This window comes from Sarcophilus harrisii, chromosome 2, assembly GCF_902635505.1.
Source record: "Sarcophilus harrisii chromosome 2, mSarHar1.11, whole genome shotgun sequence".
Classification (NCBI taxonomy): Eukaryota; Metazoa; Chordata; class Mammalia; order Dasyuromorphia; family Dasyuridae; genus Sarcophilus; species Sarcophilus harrisii.
Window position 1 is genome coordinate 352875652 of NC_045427.1, and position 15181 is coordinate 352890832.

The 15181-nt window shown below is 35.7% G+C and overlaps 1 protein-coding gene across 3 annotated transcripts in view; it reads right to left on the minus strand.

Annotated features, from left to right (window-relative positions):
* Positions 1-1662: 1662 nt before the first annotated feature.
* C2H14orf180 (chromosome 2 C14orf180 homolog) overlaps positions 1663-15181 on the minus strand; it is a 44707-nt gene continuing 31188 nt past the window's right edge. For 2 of the 3 annotated variants that reach the window (XM_031953145.1, XM_023504028.2), the window contains exons 5-6: positions 7876-7902; positions 1663-3889 (exon numbers count right to left, since the gene is read on the minus strand). In XM_031953145.1, the coding sequence (XP_031809005.1) occupies positions 3687-3889; positions 7876-7902 (230 nt within the window). In that variant the 3' untranslated portion in view covers positions 1663-3686. The remainder of the gene's footprint in view (positions 3890-7875; positions 7903-15181) is intronic. The other variant, XM_031953146.1, reaches the window with a different exon arrangement.

Consider the following 15181-nt stretch of genomic DNA (forward strand, 5'->3'; position numbering starts at 1 on the left):
AACTTAGAGGTGAATGACATAACCAGAGTTCATTAGGATAAGTCCAGCACCTCACTGCAGTATTCATTCTTTTCCATTTCTTGTTAACCAATCAGAGTTGACTGCCACCCTCTAAAACATCCACTTTTCTAAGACCATATAATTCTCCAGTCCCTGCCATGAGGGTCTTTGGCATTTGAGAGTGTCACTGGTCTCTTTTATTAAAATGTTAACATTATTAATAAAATGACTAATTGGCTAGAAATTATGTCTCTTGAACTTTTAAAATCTGACAAATGATTGTTGATTCTATTCTCTAGCTGTCCCAAATGCTCTCCCTTCTCATCTCTGCCTTCTGGTTTGCCTGGATTCCCAGCCCAAACACTCACACCTCCAGGAAGCCTTTCCTAACCCCCTTAATTCTAGTACTCTCCCTCCATTTATGATTTCCTATTTATTCTGTATATAGTTTGTTTGTATGTAATTGCTTGCATATTATTTCCCCATTTAGATTGTGAGCTTCTTGAGAACAAGGACTTGATTGAGAACAAGAACATGGATAATAGAAAATAACTCAGGAAGTGTCATCTTTCCCCACAAATTATCTTCTATTTTGTATACATTTACATCTACCTACCTATATGCTGTCACAAATTTCTCACTTTCATCTTTGAATTCCTAGTACCTAGCACAGTGCCTGGCACTTAGTAGATATCTAATAAATGACTGATGACTGACATTTACATTTACATGTAGGGTGTGTATGTGTGTGTGTGTGTGTGTGTGTGTGTGCGAGAGAGAGAGAGAGAGAGAAAGAGAGAGAGAGAGAAAGAGAGAGAGAGAGAGAGAGAGAGAGAGAGAGAGAGAGAGAGAGTTAGTTGACTTAATTCTCAGTGAATATAGCCATTTGATATGTTTCACTTCCTTTAGTAGTGTAACATCCTTTTTGTTAGTGGACAGAAATCTGATATTTAAAGAAATAACAATTAAATTAATATGTGTGGATTATGTAAAAAGTGTGATTCTTAGTGTTCTCTCCTTCATTTTCTCCCATTCTGCAGAATGTCGAAGGACTATTTCATTTAAAAATATTTTTCATGGGTTTCCATGGTCCAAGAATTCATTATCTTATGGCCAATCTGCTGTGCCTTTCCACTTAGCTAGGAGGGTCACCAGCCAGAGTGCCTGTTGCCTTGACTACATTGGAAGACTTCCCAGCTTGGTACAAACTATGAGAGCTTTCACAGCTGACATTATCTTCAAGAACTAAGTCATATCTGTTAACAATCATTTATTAAGTGCTTACTGGGCCAGCCTCTGTGCTAAGCACTGGGATATAAAGAAAGGCAAAACCATAGAAACTCCTTTCTAGGATCTCACATTTTCAGAGAAGGACATATCTTTTGAATAACTGCTAAAATAATTTCCTTAAAGTATAGTATTGATTATCTTACTCTTTTTGTCAAAGTCTTTGGTAGGTCTTCATTTACTATGGGATAAAACAAATAGCTCTTAGATTGGCATTTGAGGCTTTCTATATTTCTTGACAATTCACCTTCCTCCACCTCTATGCGTTATATATTTCAGACAAAATAGAATACACTTGTTCCTATGAAATGTTAGTAGACAATGTCTGGTTGGCTTCCACTTTGGTATGGCCCCAAAGACCATGACCAAAATTCAAACCTTCCTCATCACTTTCTCTTGAGATATTCATCTTTTTTTTTTTTTTTTGAAGCCCAGTTCAAGTCCTTATTCCCTTAGCTGAAAATTCTCCCATCTTCAAATTTCCTTAGAGCACTCTGTCTTTGTCTTATCCTTGTTGTTATAACTCTTTCTTGTGCCATATTTATTGACTTACAATTTGTACCTACTTCTGTCTTTCCCTCCTCCATTGGAATGTAATCTTCTTCAGGGCAGGAGTTAGTACTAGTTCTACTAGTACTTAGTACAGCACCATACACTTAATTTTTTCCATGTGATTCCATAAGTGAAATTTTATTATGGAAAGTTTTTTCATCAATGCCAGCAGCAACACATCTGTAACTAATAGTCTTGAGAAGTTTTAGAGCAGGAGAGATTAGGTTACACCGCAAAATGTGTTAAAGTCAAGTCTTCCTCATTTCAAGGTCATCTCTCTATCTGCCATATCTTGGCTGTCTTCCACCTTGCCTATAATGATCATTTCATGTTTAATGCATGGTATTGAGTTGAACTGGAGACAGGTGATATTTGGAAAACAGAACAGAATCTATTTGTGGATTAACAAGTGAAACTTTCTTTAATGATTGAGAAAATGATGTGCCCACGGTCCAATGTTCTCTAATAAAAGTTATAGTAATATGAGTACAATTAGTAATTAGTATGACAGCAGTTTAGCCTGGCAGTGTCTGGGTTTTCAAGAATTTTAGAGGAGCATGTGTGTGTGTGTGTGTGCACGCATGTGTAGTAATGTGTATATGTGTAAATGGGCAAAACTATACATATTTATTAAAAAGAGATGCTTGGGATACTTAATGGACTGACCACAAGCTCAATATAAATTAGCAGGATGACATGGTAACCAAAATAGTGAATGCAAATGTAGATTTCATTAAAAGAGTCCAGAATGGACTCATTAAAAATGTCCAGAATGAAGGAGTCAATGGTCTGGCTGACCTCTGCCATGTTGGCACATAGCTGGTATTAATTTTTGTGTGCCACATATTAGGAAAGACACTGAAAAGCTGGAGTATGTAGAGAGGAGAATGACCCAAATGATGAGGCGTGAAGACCACCCAATATGAGGTTATGTTGACAGACCTGTAGATATATAGTCTACAGAAGGGAAAATCTACTTTTGTTCTTTTCTTTTCTTTTTTTTTTGCTGAGGCAATTGGGGTTAAGTGATTTGCCCAGAATCACACAGCTAGGACGTGTTAAGTGTCTGAGGTCATATTTGAACTCAGGTCCTCCTGACTTCAGGGCTGGTGCTCTATCCACTGTGCCACCTAGCTGCCCCAGAAAATCTACTTTTAGCAGCTACTCAGGTCACTATATCCAATGACCCAAAGTATCATGGGAGAGACAATTTATTTGGTCCAGATGGCAGAACCAGAAACAATGGGTGAAAGGTGATGGAGAGGCAGATTTTAGTGGAATACAATGATTAGATTAAAATTATAATGATTAGAATTGACCAAAATTAGGGTGATTTGCCTCAGAAAGTAATGAGATCTTCATAACTAGAAGTGTTCAGATAGAGGCTAGATAACTACTTATGAGATCTGTTGTAGAAAGGATTGCTCATATAACCACAAGTTGAATTTGATGCTTCCAGCTTTGAACTTGTGTGTGTGTGTGTGTGTGTGTGTGTGTGTATGTATGTATACATGCATGTATATTTTAGTAATGATAGTGGGAAGTTCTCATAACTGGTGAACTCTGGCACAGGAAAACCCATTAGAATGGGGGTCTTGGTGCATGGAGTTTTCTCAGCAGATACACTGTTTGTTTCTCCTTGAACTTGAGTATGCTGTTCAGAAGACCCTCAGCTTCCAGAGACTTCATGTCAAAACACTCCATATTCCTGGCTCAGACACCATTCATTGCCTTGTTGGTTGGGGGCTGGAGAAATCACTTTCCTAAATTGCAACCGAAGAAGTTTCTCAAAATGAGAAAGGCAGAACTGCATTTGAACAAATGGTGGGCTGCAGTGGAGGCTCCTGTTATTGTCTCCCAAACCACTTCCAGAAGGTCATAGCCATGTGTCTTACCCGGAGGAGGAAAAGGAGGAGCCAGGCTCGGAATTCCTCCAGGGCTTTTGAGCCCAACTTGGCCTGACCACAATAGAAGCTCAGGGCTAGGCCAAGCAGGATACAAAGGCAGAGGCACAGGAACAGGGAGCATCCAGATGACCATCTGTCGGGGGCTGTAGGTACAGTAGGAGAAATAGCAACGGAACAGGATTAGTGTTGGTTCATCAGTGGGCATCCCCTTACTATGCTTGAGAACCTGGAAACTGAGACCAAGCTTTTCTCTAGACTTGAGGTATAGTCCTACCTTTCTCCTTACCCTAAATCCTGCATATGCTTACAGGTTTTTTTTTTTTTAAATAAAGCCTTGATGTATTTTGAAAATAAAAAATAGGGAAAAAACTAAAATAAAGTCTTGATATAGAGTCAAAAATCAAAAGTCACTGATTTCATTAGACGTCTCCAAGTATAGGCTTCTGTCCACCTGTCAGAATGATTAGTCTAGCACTGGTTAGATTCAGTGGTCTCTGAAGCGTGCTGTGGTCTACGACCCTGACTCACCCTAAAGGAAACTTATAGTTTAATTAGAGAAGATAGGACATGAACAGCAATAACCATGAAATGAGGACAAATGTAGAAAGGTGGGTTGACTGAGTTAATCTATCACATCACCCCCTTAAAGTAACTAACAAAATTCTATGCCCTGATAACTTTGTCAGGTGAGAGTAATCAATCAACAAATCACAAGCATGAACAAGGCGTAGGCATTTCTATTAAGTCAATACATCAAATTGTGAGAAGTCCTTGATCAATTTAGAAGACCTTGAAAGCCATCAGATAAAAGAGAGTGAATTGTAACAAGAAGGATACCGGTATTGGCTGAGAAGATATAGTCATACCCTGGAGGCTTTTTATAAAATCGGAAGCCAATTCAGAAATGGGGACACAAAACTCTGTCTGCTTTCACAAACACAAGAAGCAACTGTTTGAAGGGAAGAAAAGTCTTTGTATTTGGCTTCTTCAATCCAACTAAGTTCCTTACTTTGGGGCATACAGCTGGCATGTTTTATAGGTAGAACTTAAAATCAAATCTCCCTGACTCCAAAACTAAATCTCTACTCACTACACCCGGGCTGCCTTTCACCTTTCATCTTGACAGTATTTCTGGAACAGCAGCCAGTAGTTACTGAGTCTATATTGGCAGCTGAAGATAGACAAGACTCACCAAGGAAATGAATCATTAAGACTCTAACAAGGAACCCAGCAGAAAAGCTATATACAGTGCTAAAAGAGAACTTCATGAATAACATTTCTGAAAGGTGAAAAGGATTCTAGGAACTAGAAGCCATTAGTTACCACTTTGTTATATGTCTACTCTAAGCATGAGCCTACTTTCCCTGGATTCTCTGGGTATTTGTGGGAGACTCTGAGGGAATTGGGAGCAGCTTTGCTGATTTCAAAATCTGAGTTGGAATTAGGAAAATTGCTCTTGGTTATTTGCTTAAAAACCCAAGGAGAATGAGAAATCTGGGTCCCTAATATTTATTTGGAGTGCAATATGATTGGTAAGCGTGTTAGAATAGTTTTTTAGAGAAAGGACATCTGAGTTGGCTCTTGAAGGAAGGAAGATAATTCAACAAATGTAGATGGGGGAGAAAATTTATAGAATTCTGAACCTAATCCTGAAGAGGCAGGAATAAACCTGAATGGTAATTAAACATACCCAGGAAAGAGAAACTGCAAGGTCAAGTAGGTGAAATTCCTAGGTGCAGTTAAAGGATAAGGGGAGTCCCTTGTCAATATTAGCCTATTGGAGAGAGAAGATCAAACATATGGACTCCACAGCTTAAAGAGTGGCAAGGAACTATGTCATCAATGACAGTATAAAGTAAGTGACCCTGGTTCTGTAAGTTTTTTGGACACTGTAAGTCTCTACAAACCTCAAGTTAATTTCTCTTCTGGTGGAGTCCAAGTCTATAGGTTGAATGTTTTCATAGGTCTCTGTGGCAAAAGTAAAACTCAACAGAATGCTCTGGGGCTATTTTCCTGGCAATCTCAAGTTATTTCTAGTGCACAATGACTGGCATATGATAGGTACTTAATTAATTTCTTTACCTTGTGGAGGTCAAACCATAATGTAGTACTATGAGTGGGAAAGGAGGTAGGGGACTGAGAGGCCTTGGTGGAAGGTGGGATTCATCAGAATGAAAGGAGAAATTTTATTGACCATATGGACTACTGCGAGTTATATGTTTCTGCATTTTCTATAAAGTATAAAAAAGACTGTAGTTTTTTGTTGTTGTTGTTGTTTTTTACCCAAAATACACATTGTTATCTTGATTGCTTGCTCGTATAACATTGTTCTTTAATTCATATCTACGGAAACCTAGACACTTTGTTCAGGGAATTGTTAGGTGTCTTAGTGGATAGAACACTGGTTTTGGAATTAGGAAATTAATTCAAATCCAGCCTCAGACACTTTCTAACTGTGTGGCCCTGAACAAATTGATTACCTTTGTTCATTACTATTATCCACTGTAGAAGGAAATAACAAATCCGTTTAGTGTCTTTTCCAAGAAAACCCCCATGGATAGCATTGGTGTGCTATGATCATTGGGGTCATGGAGACTTGGATATGATTGAACACCACCATCACCAGGAAACTCTGGATCAAGAGGGATCTTTTTGGAACTGCCTTCAAGCTTGAATTTGTTCTTGTATCCCATTTGCAGAGTTGAATGAAAAGGTAGATTTTGGTTTGATGTCAGGAAAACTTCCTCAAAATGAGATGTATCTGAAAGGGAATTGGGCTTCGTGCAGAGTGTGACAATCACTTATCGGAGATGTTGCAGAGGGGTTGCCTGCACAGGTTCATGTTGGACTAAGGCAAATGCAGCTGAGTGGTGCAATGGATAGAACACGGTCTTGGCAAGTCATTAAATTCTGTTTGCCTCAGTTTCCTCAACTGTAAAATAAGGATAATAATAGCACCAACCTTGCAAGATTGTTACAAAGAGAAAATGAGATAATATTGTAAAGTGCTTAGCATAGTGCCTGACAATTAGTATGTGCTATGCAAATACTTATTTCTTTTTCTACTTCTGAGCTCTCAGAGATTCTAGGACTGATTTTGTGATAATTTTCCTGAGCTACACATTGTCTTGTCCAAAGGATTATTGTAGGTAAGACTTATCTTCCCATTTATTGGAAACATCCAATGCCTAGGCTTGAACTCTACCACAAAAGAAATGAACTTGAGGTTTCTAGAGACGATAGTGTCCAAAAAACGTACAGAATCAGTCTCTTACTCTCTACTGTCAACAATTATATAGTTCCTTGTGGGGCCCACACCTTTGATCTTCTCTCTCCAAGAGGCTGGCATTGATTAGGGATTCCCTTTCTCCTTTAAACTGAACAAGATGGTACTCTGAGTGGGATTGGGGGTAAGACACTGCAGAGGCTTTGGTGAAAGGTGAGATTCAGCACAAAGAGAAGAGAAATTGTATTTATCATTATGGGCTAGTGTAAGTTATGTGTTTCTTCATTTTCTTCATTTATAATTAAGATTATAAAGAAGGCTGTTTTTTTTTGGGGTTTTTTTTTTTTTTATACATTGTAAGGAAGACTAGTTGAAACATGCCTCAAACACTAGCTGTGTGACCCCAAAGTTGGCCCTGCAGTTTCCCTCTCCTGGGTATGTTTTATTATCACTTTTCATTATTCTGCTTCTCCAGGATTAGGTTTAGAATTCCAAAGCCTCTGTCTTGATGAGGAAAAAAAAAATACTGTTCCTGCTGTTTCTTGTGTGATCTTGACTTTTCTACTCTTGATGTCATCTAGAAAGCAAGAGGATTGAATGAGATGGTCCCTAAAGTTCCTTCTTGCTAGGAACTATAAAATTCTTTCCACTCTCTCTCATCTCCCACAGTACTTCATACAGGATAACCTGGTAGAGTGGGGAGGTGAAGAAAGCCCTTTCCCTGGCTCTTGTTCTTCTGAACAGTGTAGGATGAAGGAGAAGAGTAGATTTCCTTTGCGTTTCTTTTCCAGACTTAGTTTGGGTTCATTGTTTCTGGGAAGCATCAAGGTTTTTTTTCAGAGCTGGCCCCAGAACAAAGCCAGTCAGGCAGGGAATAGCACTGGGTAGGTACTCATCACTTACCTACAATGGTGTCCACATAGGAGATATCTAGAAATTCAAACAAAAAGCAAGAGTGTTAACACATATCCTACAACTGGAGAAAGAGGAATGAGGCAGTAGTATATTAAGGCAAAACACTTAATTTGGAGAGAAACTCTGTGATTTTCCACATGACTTTAGGAAAGGTTCCTTCTTTAATCACTGCTTTTATTTTTTAAATTTAATTTTTAAAAATGTTTTTATAATTTTTTAATTTTCAAAATATATGCAAAAATAGTTTTCAACATTCACCCTTGCAAAACCTTGTAAGGTTTTGTTCCTTGTTCCAAATTTTTCTTTCTCCCTTGCCTAGGTAGCAAGCAATTCAATACAGGTTAAATATGTGCAATTCCTCTAAACATATTTCTACATTTATCATGCTACACAAGAAAAATCATATCAAAAAGGAAAAAAAAAGAAGGAAAAAAAAACAAACTACAACAAAAAACAGATGAAAATACTATGACGTGGTCCATATTCAGTCCCCACAATCCTCTGTCTGGGTGCAAAAGGCTCTCTCTATCACAAGTCCATTGGAATTAGTTTGAATCACCTCGTGGTTAAAAAGAGCCATGTCCATCAGAATTGATCATCATATAATCCTGTTATTGCTGGATCGCCCCTTTCTAGTTGAAATATGAGGGGGTTGGGTTAGATAATGTCTTAAGTTTTTTATTTCTAGATCTTATGATTCTAATAATAACTATTCTTCTTAGAGAATTTTGGTGTTTACCAAAAAAAAAAAAAAAAAAAAAAAAAAAAGTACACATTGCTCACAAGACTCTGTGAGGTAAGTGTTATAAATGTTAGTCCTCTTTTATAGATAAGAAAACTAATGGTCATAGCTATAATGTGATTATACCAAACTCACACAGTTGACAAGTATCAGAGCTGGTTGGGATTCATATCTCAATTGACTCCAAGACCAGAGTCATTCCATCATACTAGAGAGAATTATAATGGCAACATCAATAATGCAATAAAATAAGTATTTATTAAGCACCTTCTTTTTTATACATAAGAGTGTAATCAAGGTTGGGGAGATGTAAAGCTGTTTGCAAATTATGAAGTCCTGTACATATAAGAGAGATTTTTGCAACTTTAGTGCATTCAACATGCAACTAATATTACATAGAGGAAGCTAGGTGGTATAGTAGATAAATCTCTGGGCAGGGAGTAAGGAAGACCTGAGTTCAAATGTGGCCTCAGCTGTGTGATCCTAGGCAAGTCACTTAATCCTTATAAAATATTGTTATATGATATTATACTATATACTTATAATACATATTATATGGGTTATTATTATATATTATGAGTTATAAATTATACACATATAGAATACATATTATATGGGTCATTATATATTATGACATATTATATCATAAATATTATATTACAGATGAGTTATTATATATTATCCATATATATTTCACATATTATATGGATTGTTATGAGATTAAATGAGAATAACTATTCTTAGGACAGCTTGAATCAACATAAACATTAGCTGTATTATTATTCCAGTGGCAAGAGGGTTATACTTGGAGGAAGAAGACCTGGGTTTGATCATGGACAAGTCATTTAGTCTCTCAGAGTCTAATTTCCTTCATCTTCATCTAATGTTAGTAATCACCCCTGGCCCCAGAGAGCTTGGGCACTTGCCCCTCTACCTGAATCCATTTATTCAGACTCAGTTTAGGTTCAATTCCCCCAAGGGGAAATCTAGCCTTTAAATGAGAAGAGTTGACCTTTCTTTTTTTACTCTTTCCCTAGTTACAGACCTACCTCAAGAAAAAATTGCTTAAGGCTTAAGTTTTGGCTCATGTCTTGGGTTTCATTCATATGGTACATTACATATATCTTTTTTATATACAATATACCATGTAAATCAGATAAGGAAAAATATTTATTTCCTACACATAAAAGAAATGTTAAACCTGAAACACTCATTGACAGACTTAAAATAAGTTTGACCTTATATAAGACCTTCTGTTCTATTTCCCTAGCACATTAATATTTAAATCTCAATGAACTGTTTGCAAGCATTGCAACAACAGGCATCGTTACGCTTCATTTTGGCTCTAAATTGTCCATGTTTTCTGGCCAGACAGAGCTTGGGCTCATGCCCTTCTCAATGGTCATCTTCCATTCAGAAAACTCCTGGACTACTGCTCAGCTCTACCTAATGGATTAAGGACTGCCATACCTCTCTAACAACATCATCTCCAAGCCTGGATATAGTCATCCTCAAACTGATATTCTATCACCTGTATTCATGAAAGGAAACACAAAGAAAAGACATTTAAGAGCTCAAGTTTGCCTAGATGAATCCTTTTGCTCTAGCTGACACATGGAAAGAATCAGCCTCCAGGGCAAGACATACCAATCCTCCTCTTCCTCCTTCTAGGAGGTTTGGTAAAAGAGAACTATTTGCCATATGGGAACATCAGGTTCAGAGACAATCACTTTTTAAATGATCACTGAGTCATTTAAAAAATTACAATTAAAATTAAGGATTTATTAAGTGCTTTATATACGTGTGTGTGTATATATATATATGAGACAGTATGCTATTATTTACAAATATTTTCTCATCTGATTTTCACACAAACTTGTTATCCTCATTTTACATTAAGGTAAACAAAGGCAGAATCATAAATGGCTTTTAGATGGCTGGCAGCAATACCCATTAGAGTGTAGCATTTTGATCAAATTGGAATAGGAGGAAGAGATAATTCTGGATCCTAGAGCTTAGTGGGGCCTAATACTGGGAAATTGGGGAAGTGAGGCTGTGAGCAACCAAGGGACATCATGAACTCATGAGAAATGAGGGTGGAATTAAGTAAAGAGAAAAGATTCTGGATTATGGAGATATAAAGGACTCCTAAAATGATCTATTTCAGCTTTCTATTTTACAGATAAGGACACTGATGACCACAGAGAAGTTAAATGATTTGACCAAAGTCATACAAGGAGAAAGTGACAAGGTCAAGATGGAAGAGTCTTGGAGAAGAAGCTAGATGACTAATAAGTATGCTATTGTTAAGCTGAACTGAATGGTTGCCTAGATTCCTTCCGATTCTTCACTTCTGTAATTCTGTGATTCTCTGGCTCTTTCAGTGACTGGGAAGATGAGGGTGCCACTAGGAAAACAGGGAAGATGCAAAGAGAATCAGGTTGAGGGAGAAGGTGATGAGTTTAACAGCCAAGTGGTTCTCTGTCTTCTAATTCACACTATAAATGAAAGGGCTTATCAAATGAGAAAGGAAGCGAGTCCTTATGAATGAGACCATGAATGAATACCCTGATCATTCCCACTAAATCTTATTTCAGTTACCTGCACTTTCCTGTCTTTCTGGGTCTAGTTTGATGCCCACCTCTTCCAGGGAGGGAAGCAAGCATTTTTAAGAGCTGACTAAATGCTAGGTATTGTGTTAAGCATTCTTATTATCTAGATGCTACTATTATTCTCATTTTATAGTTGAAAGTGAGGTAGGTAGAGTTTAAGTGCCTTGTCCAGGGTCACACAGCTTGTATCTAATAGCATCTTTTCTTCAAAGAGCATACGGGACTATGCTTACCTCATTGTAGTTTTGAAAGCATAATCTTTTAAAAATGCATTTAAGATCATTGTAATTTAGCTGCATTGACTAACAGGAGGAAAGGGTTCAACACCAGGGCTCTGATGTAATGCATGTTGATAATGGGAGGTTCTTATCCATCCATAACTCTCCCACAATGAAATCAAGCATAAGATTATGCATGCCTAACATATGTTTGTTCAGTAATTAATTGAAAGAGCTTTGAAAAATTAAAGAGATAGGAGACAGGGAGACCAGCTGAGAGGTTATTAGAAAAATCTGAATTAAGAGCTGATGAAGACCTGAACTGAGGTTGTAGAAATGAGAATGGAAAAAAGGAAAATGAATGTTTTGGGCACTTTTTGATATGGTGGGGAGAGGGGGGGGAGTAAAGGATGTAGAGAGTAAAACATTAGAAAAGAATAGGGAAGTTGGGGATGGGACATGGTGTTGGATTTGTTTGGAAAATGAGATTGTCCAGGTAATTGAAATAGCTCATATCCTACTAGAGCTGGAGAACTGCAAATCAACTTTTTTCTTTTAAAATATAAATTTTATTTTCATTTCCATTGATAGGCATCTTAAACATATAAACATAGGATTAAGAAGAGGCAAACAAGAAAAAATGAGATGAAAGCAGAAACAAGTAAGAGATTATAAATAATTGGATGGATTTATATGTTCCTGAAGCTTACTAGTCACTGATATTAAAAATGTGTGCTTTGTCTTTAATTCATTTCTTTTCTGTTTTCCCAATCTTTTTTTGAACTTTTTTTTTTTTTTTTTTACCATGGGCAGGAGATAAATTTGTTGTTCTCATTGTTGACTTTACATAGTTGTCAATCTGTATATTATTCTTCCAGTTGCACTTTTTTGTGTTTATCTAAATCCATATAAATTTTCTGAAATTTCTTTAAATTGTTTACATTAATCTTTCTTTATGGCACACTACTTTTCCATTTGCATTCATATACTATAATTTGTTCAGCAATTTAAAAACGGATGGGCACCTATATTGTTTTTAGTAATTTTTGATTATTATAAATAGTGCTGCTCTGAATATTTATGTGCTGATAACAATCCTCCTTCCCCTTCCTCCCTATAGTTCCAGAAATGAAATCCATGAGAAAAAAGGGATATGCCTTTATATATCACTATTTTGCCATATAATTTCACATTCTTTCCAAAATGTAATATGAACCTGAAATTCCAGTATCAATGAGAGTCTGTTTCTTACCTTAGTAATGCTAGCCATGGATTTTGGTATCTTTTCTTATCTTTGTCAATCTGATGAATTTCAATGGGAGTTCAGAGTTGTTTACATTTGCATTTCACTGAGAATTAGAAATTGTAGACACTATTTCATGCTGTAAATTTTTGTTTCACCTTTGAGGAAACTTCTTTTGGATAAAATGGCCATTTATCTATTGGAGAATAGATCTTAATCTAAAACAGGTTTATGGATTCCTTACAATTTTTGAATGTTGGACTTTTATAAGAAAAGACTGATGCAAAATTACTTCCCACCATTTGTGTTTCTTCCTGATTCTGAATATATTAATTTTCATTGTGCAAAGGAATTTCATTTTTTTAAATAAAATTAATTTATTTTAGCTCTTAAAATTTCTTCCAAGTCATAATTTAAGAATTTAATATTTTTGTAGTTGTGAAAATATATAACTTTTTCTTATTCTATAGCTTTTGAAAAAAGTGATATATGTTCATCTCTGTGTTTTTCATATTTAATTCACTGATCCATTTGGAATTTATTGTGATTTATGGTATGAAATGTTGGTATGAAACCATTTTTTTTACCAGATAACTAATTAATTTCCCAATATATTTAATTAATTCACAACTAGCATTTACATATGCACTTTAAGATGTGCAAAGCAATTTATACATATTAACTTAGGTGTTCCCCACAACAGCCTAATGAAATAGATTCTATTATTATTCACATTTTACAGATCAGGAAAGTGAGATTGAGAAATGTTGTTAAGTGACTTGCCCAGGGTCTCACAACTAGAAAATGAGACACAATTCAAACTTAGGTCTTCCTGACCCCAAATATAATATGCTATCAACTGTATCACCTGGCTGCATTATTTAAATTAAGCCTAGATAATAGAACATTAAGATAAAGCAATGTTCAATATTTAAAGGGTAGAAAAGGGATAAGAATAGTTTTATTTAGCCTCTGAGGGCAGAATACACACCCACCACAAATGGTGATCCAGCCTTTATTTGAAGACCTCATATGAATGTTAAGATATAAAGTTTACTTGTAAAAAGTTTCCTTTGTTACCATTTGGAGAAACAGAGACTTGTTGATTGAGAGAAGGGGTCTTCAATTGGAATGGGAACTTTTGGGGTGATAAAAGCAACTTTTACAGTATCTCTCCTACTTTTAGACATAGGAATTGGTAAGAAGGTTTTTTTTTTTGCCTCAAACATATCTATCCATTTAAGCCTTCCCTGTGCTAAAGCTAAATAGAAATTCTACTTTCAGTCAATTGGCATATATCAGAACAATGGACAGAAGGTGCAGAGACGTAGATTAAGTTTTGATAGAAGAAAGACTAGTAGGTTCCTTTTCACAAACTCTGAGCAAAGATTGATTGCATATTAGTGATAAGAAATGATTAAGTGTCAGGGAGAATTTTTGTTCAGTAGAGTTTGGACTAGGTGACCTTTGATATCTCTTTCTATGCTGATATCTTGAAATTGAGGCAGCAAAGAGGTGGTTTAATGAATGGAGCACTGGGTCTTGAAGACAAGAAAACCTGAGTTCAAATCTGATCTCAAACATATAACATTAGCTGTGTGATCAGAAGTTATTTATTTTCTTCATTTGCAAATTGGGGATCATAATAGCAGCTACCCCAGGGATGTTGTAAGGATCAAAAGAAATGGTAACTGTAAAGCACTTAGCAGTGCATGGCACACAGAAGACTATATAAATGCTAGTTAGTATTGTTATTCTGGGTTCAAGTTTCCCTTCCTCCTTTTCTTTAAATTCCTTTGATATACTTAATTATTATGCTGAATTTTTAATTAAAAACATGATATTAATACCTGGAATAGAATTATTTTAAATAGCTTGATTTAACTGAAATAAAGTGATTTAATTTAATATATTAATTTACAAGTATCACCAATACTATATTAAATCAACCTAGGAACATTAATTATCTCCTTAATTATATAATCCTTCCTTTACTTCTATTAATAAGACATATGTATATATATGTTTATCCCATGATGTTTAATACACTTTATTATAATTTTAAATGATGATGTCTTTCTATAACATTTTTCCTGATGTTTATCAGTGACATATTGAAATGCTGCTGATTTTCATGGGCTTGTCTTATATCCTGTTACTTTGCTTATATTGACTTGTTATTTTGATTAATATTGTTGTTTATTTTCTTGGCTATCTAAATAAACTATCAAATTATTTGCAAGTAGAAATATTTTTGTTTTCTCTTTTTTTCTTATTGCTATTGTCAATATTTCCTGGGTTATGTTGATTAATAATAATAAGTCTGGATTGTAATAATTAACTTCTTAATTAAACTTGTAATCTTCCTGAAAGTCCCATGTGATCATAATGAGTAAATTGTAGACGTAATATATTTGCTAGTAATTTATTTAATATTTTTGTATCTATATTCACTTATTATGGTCTACAGTATACTTTC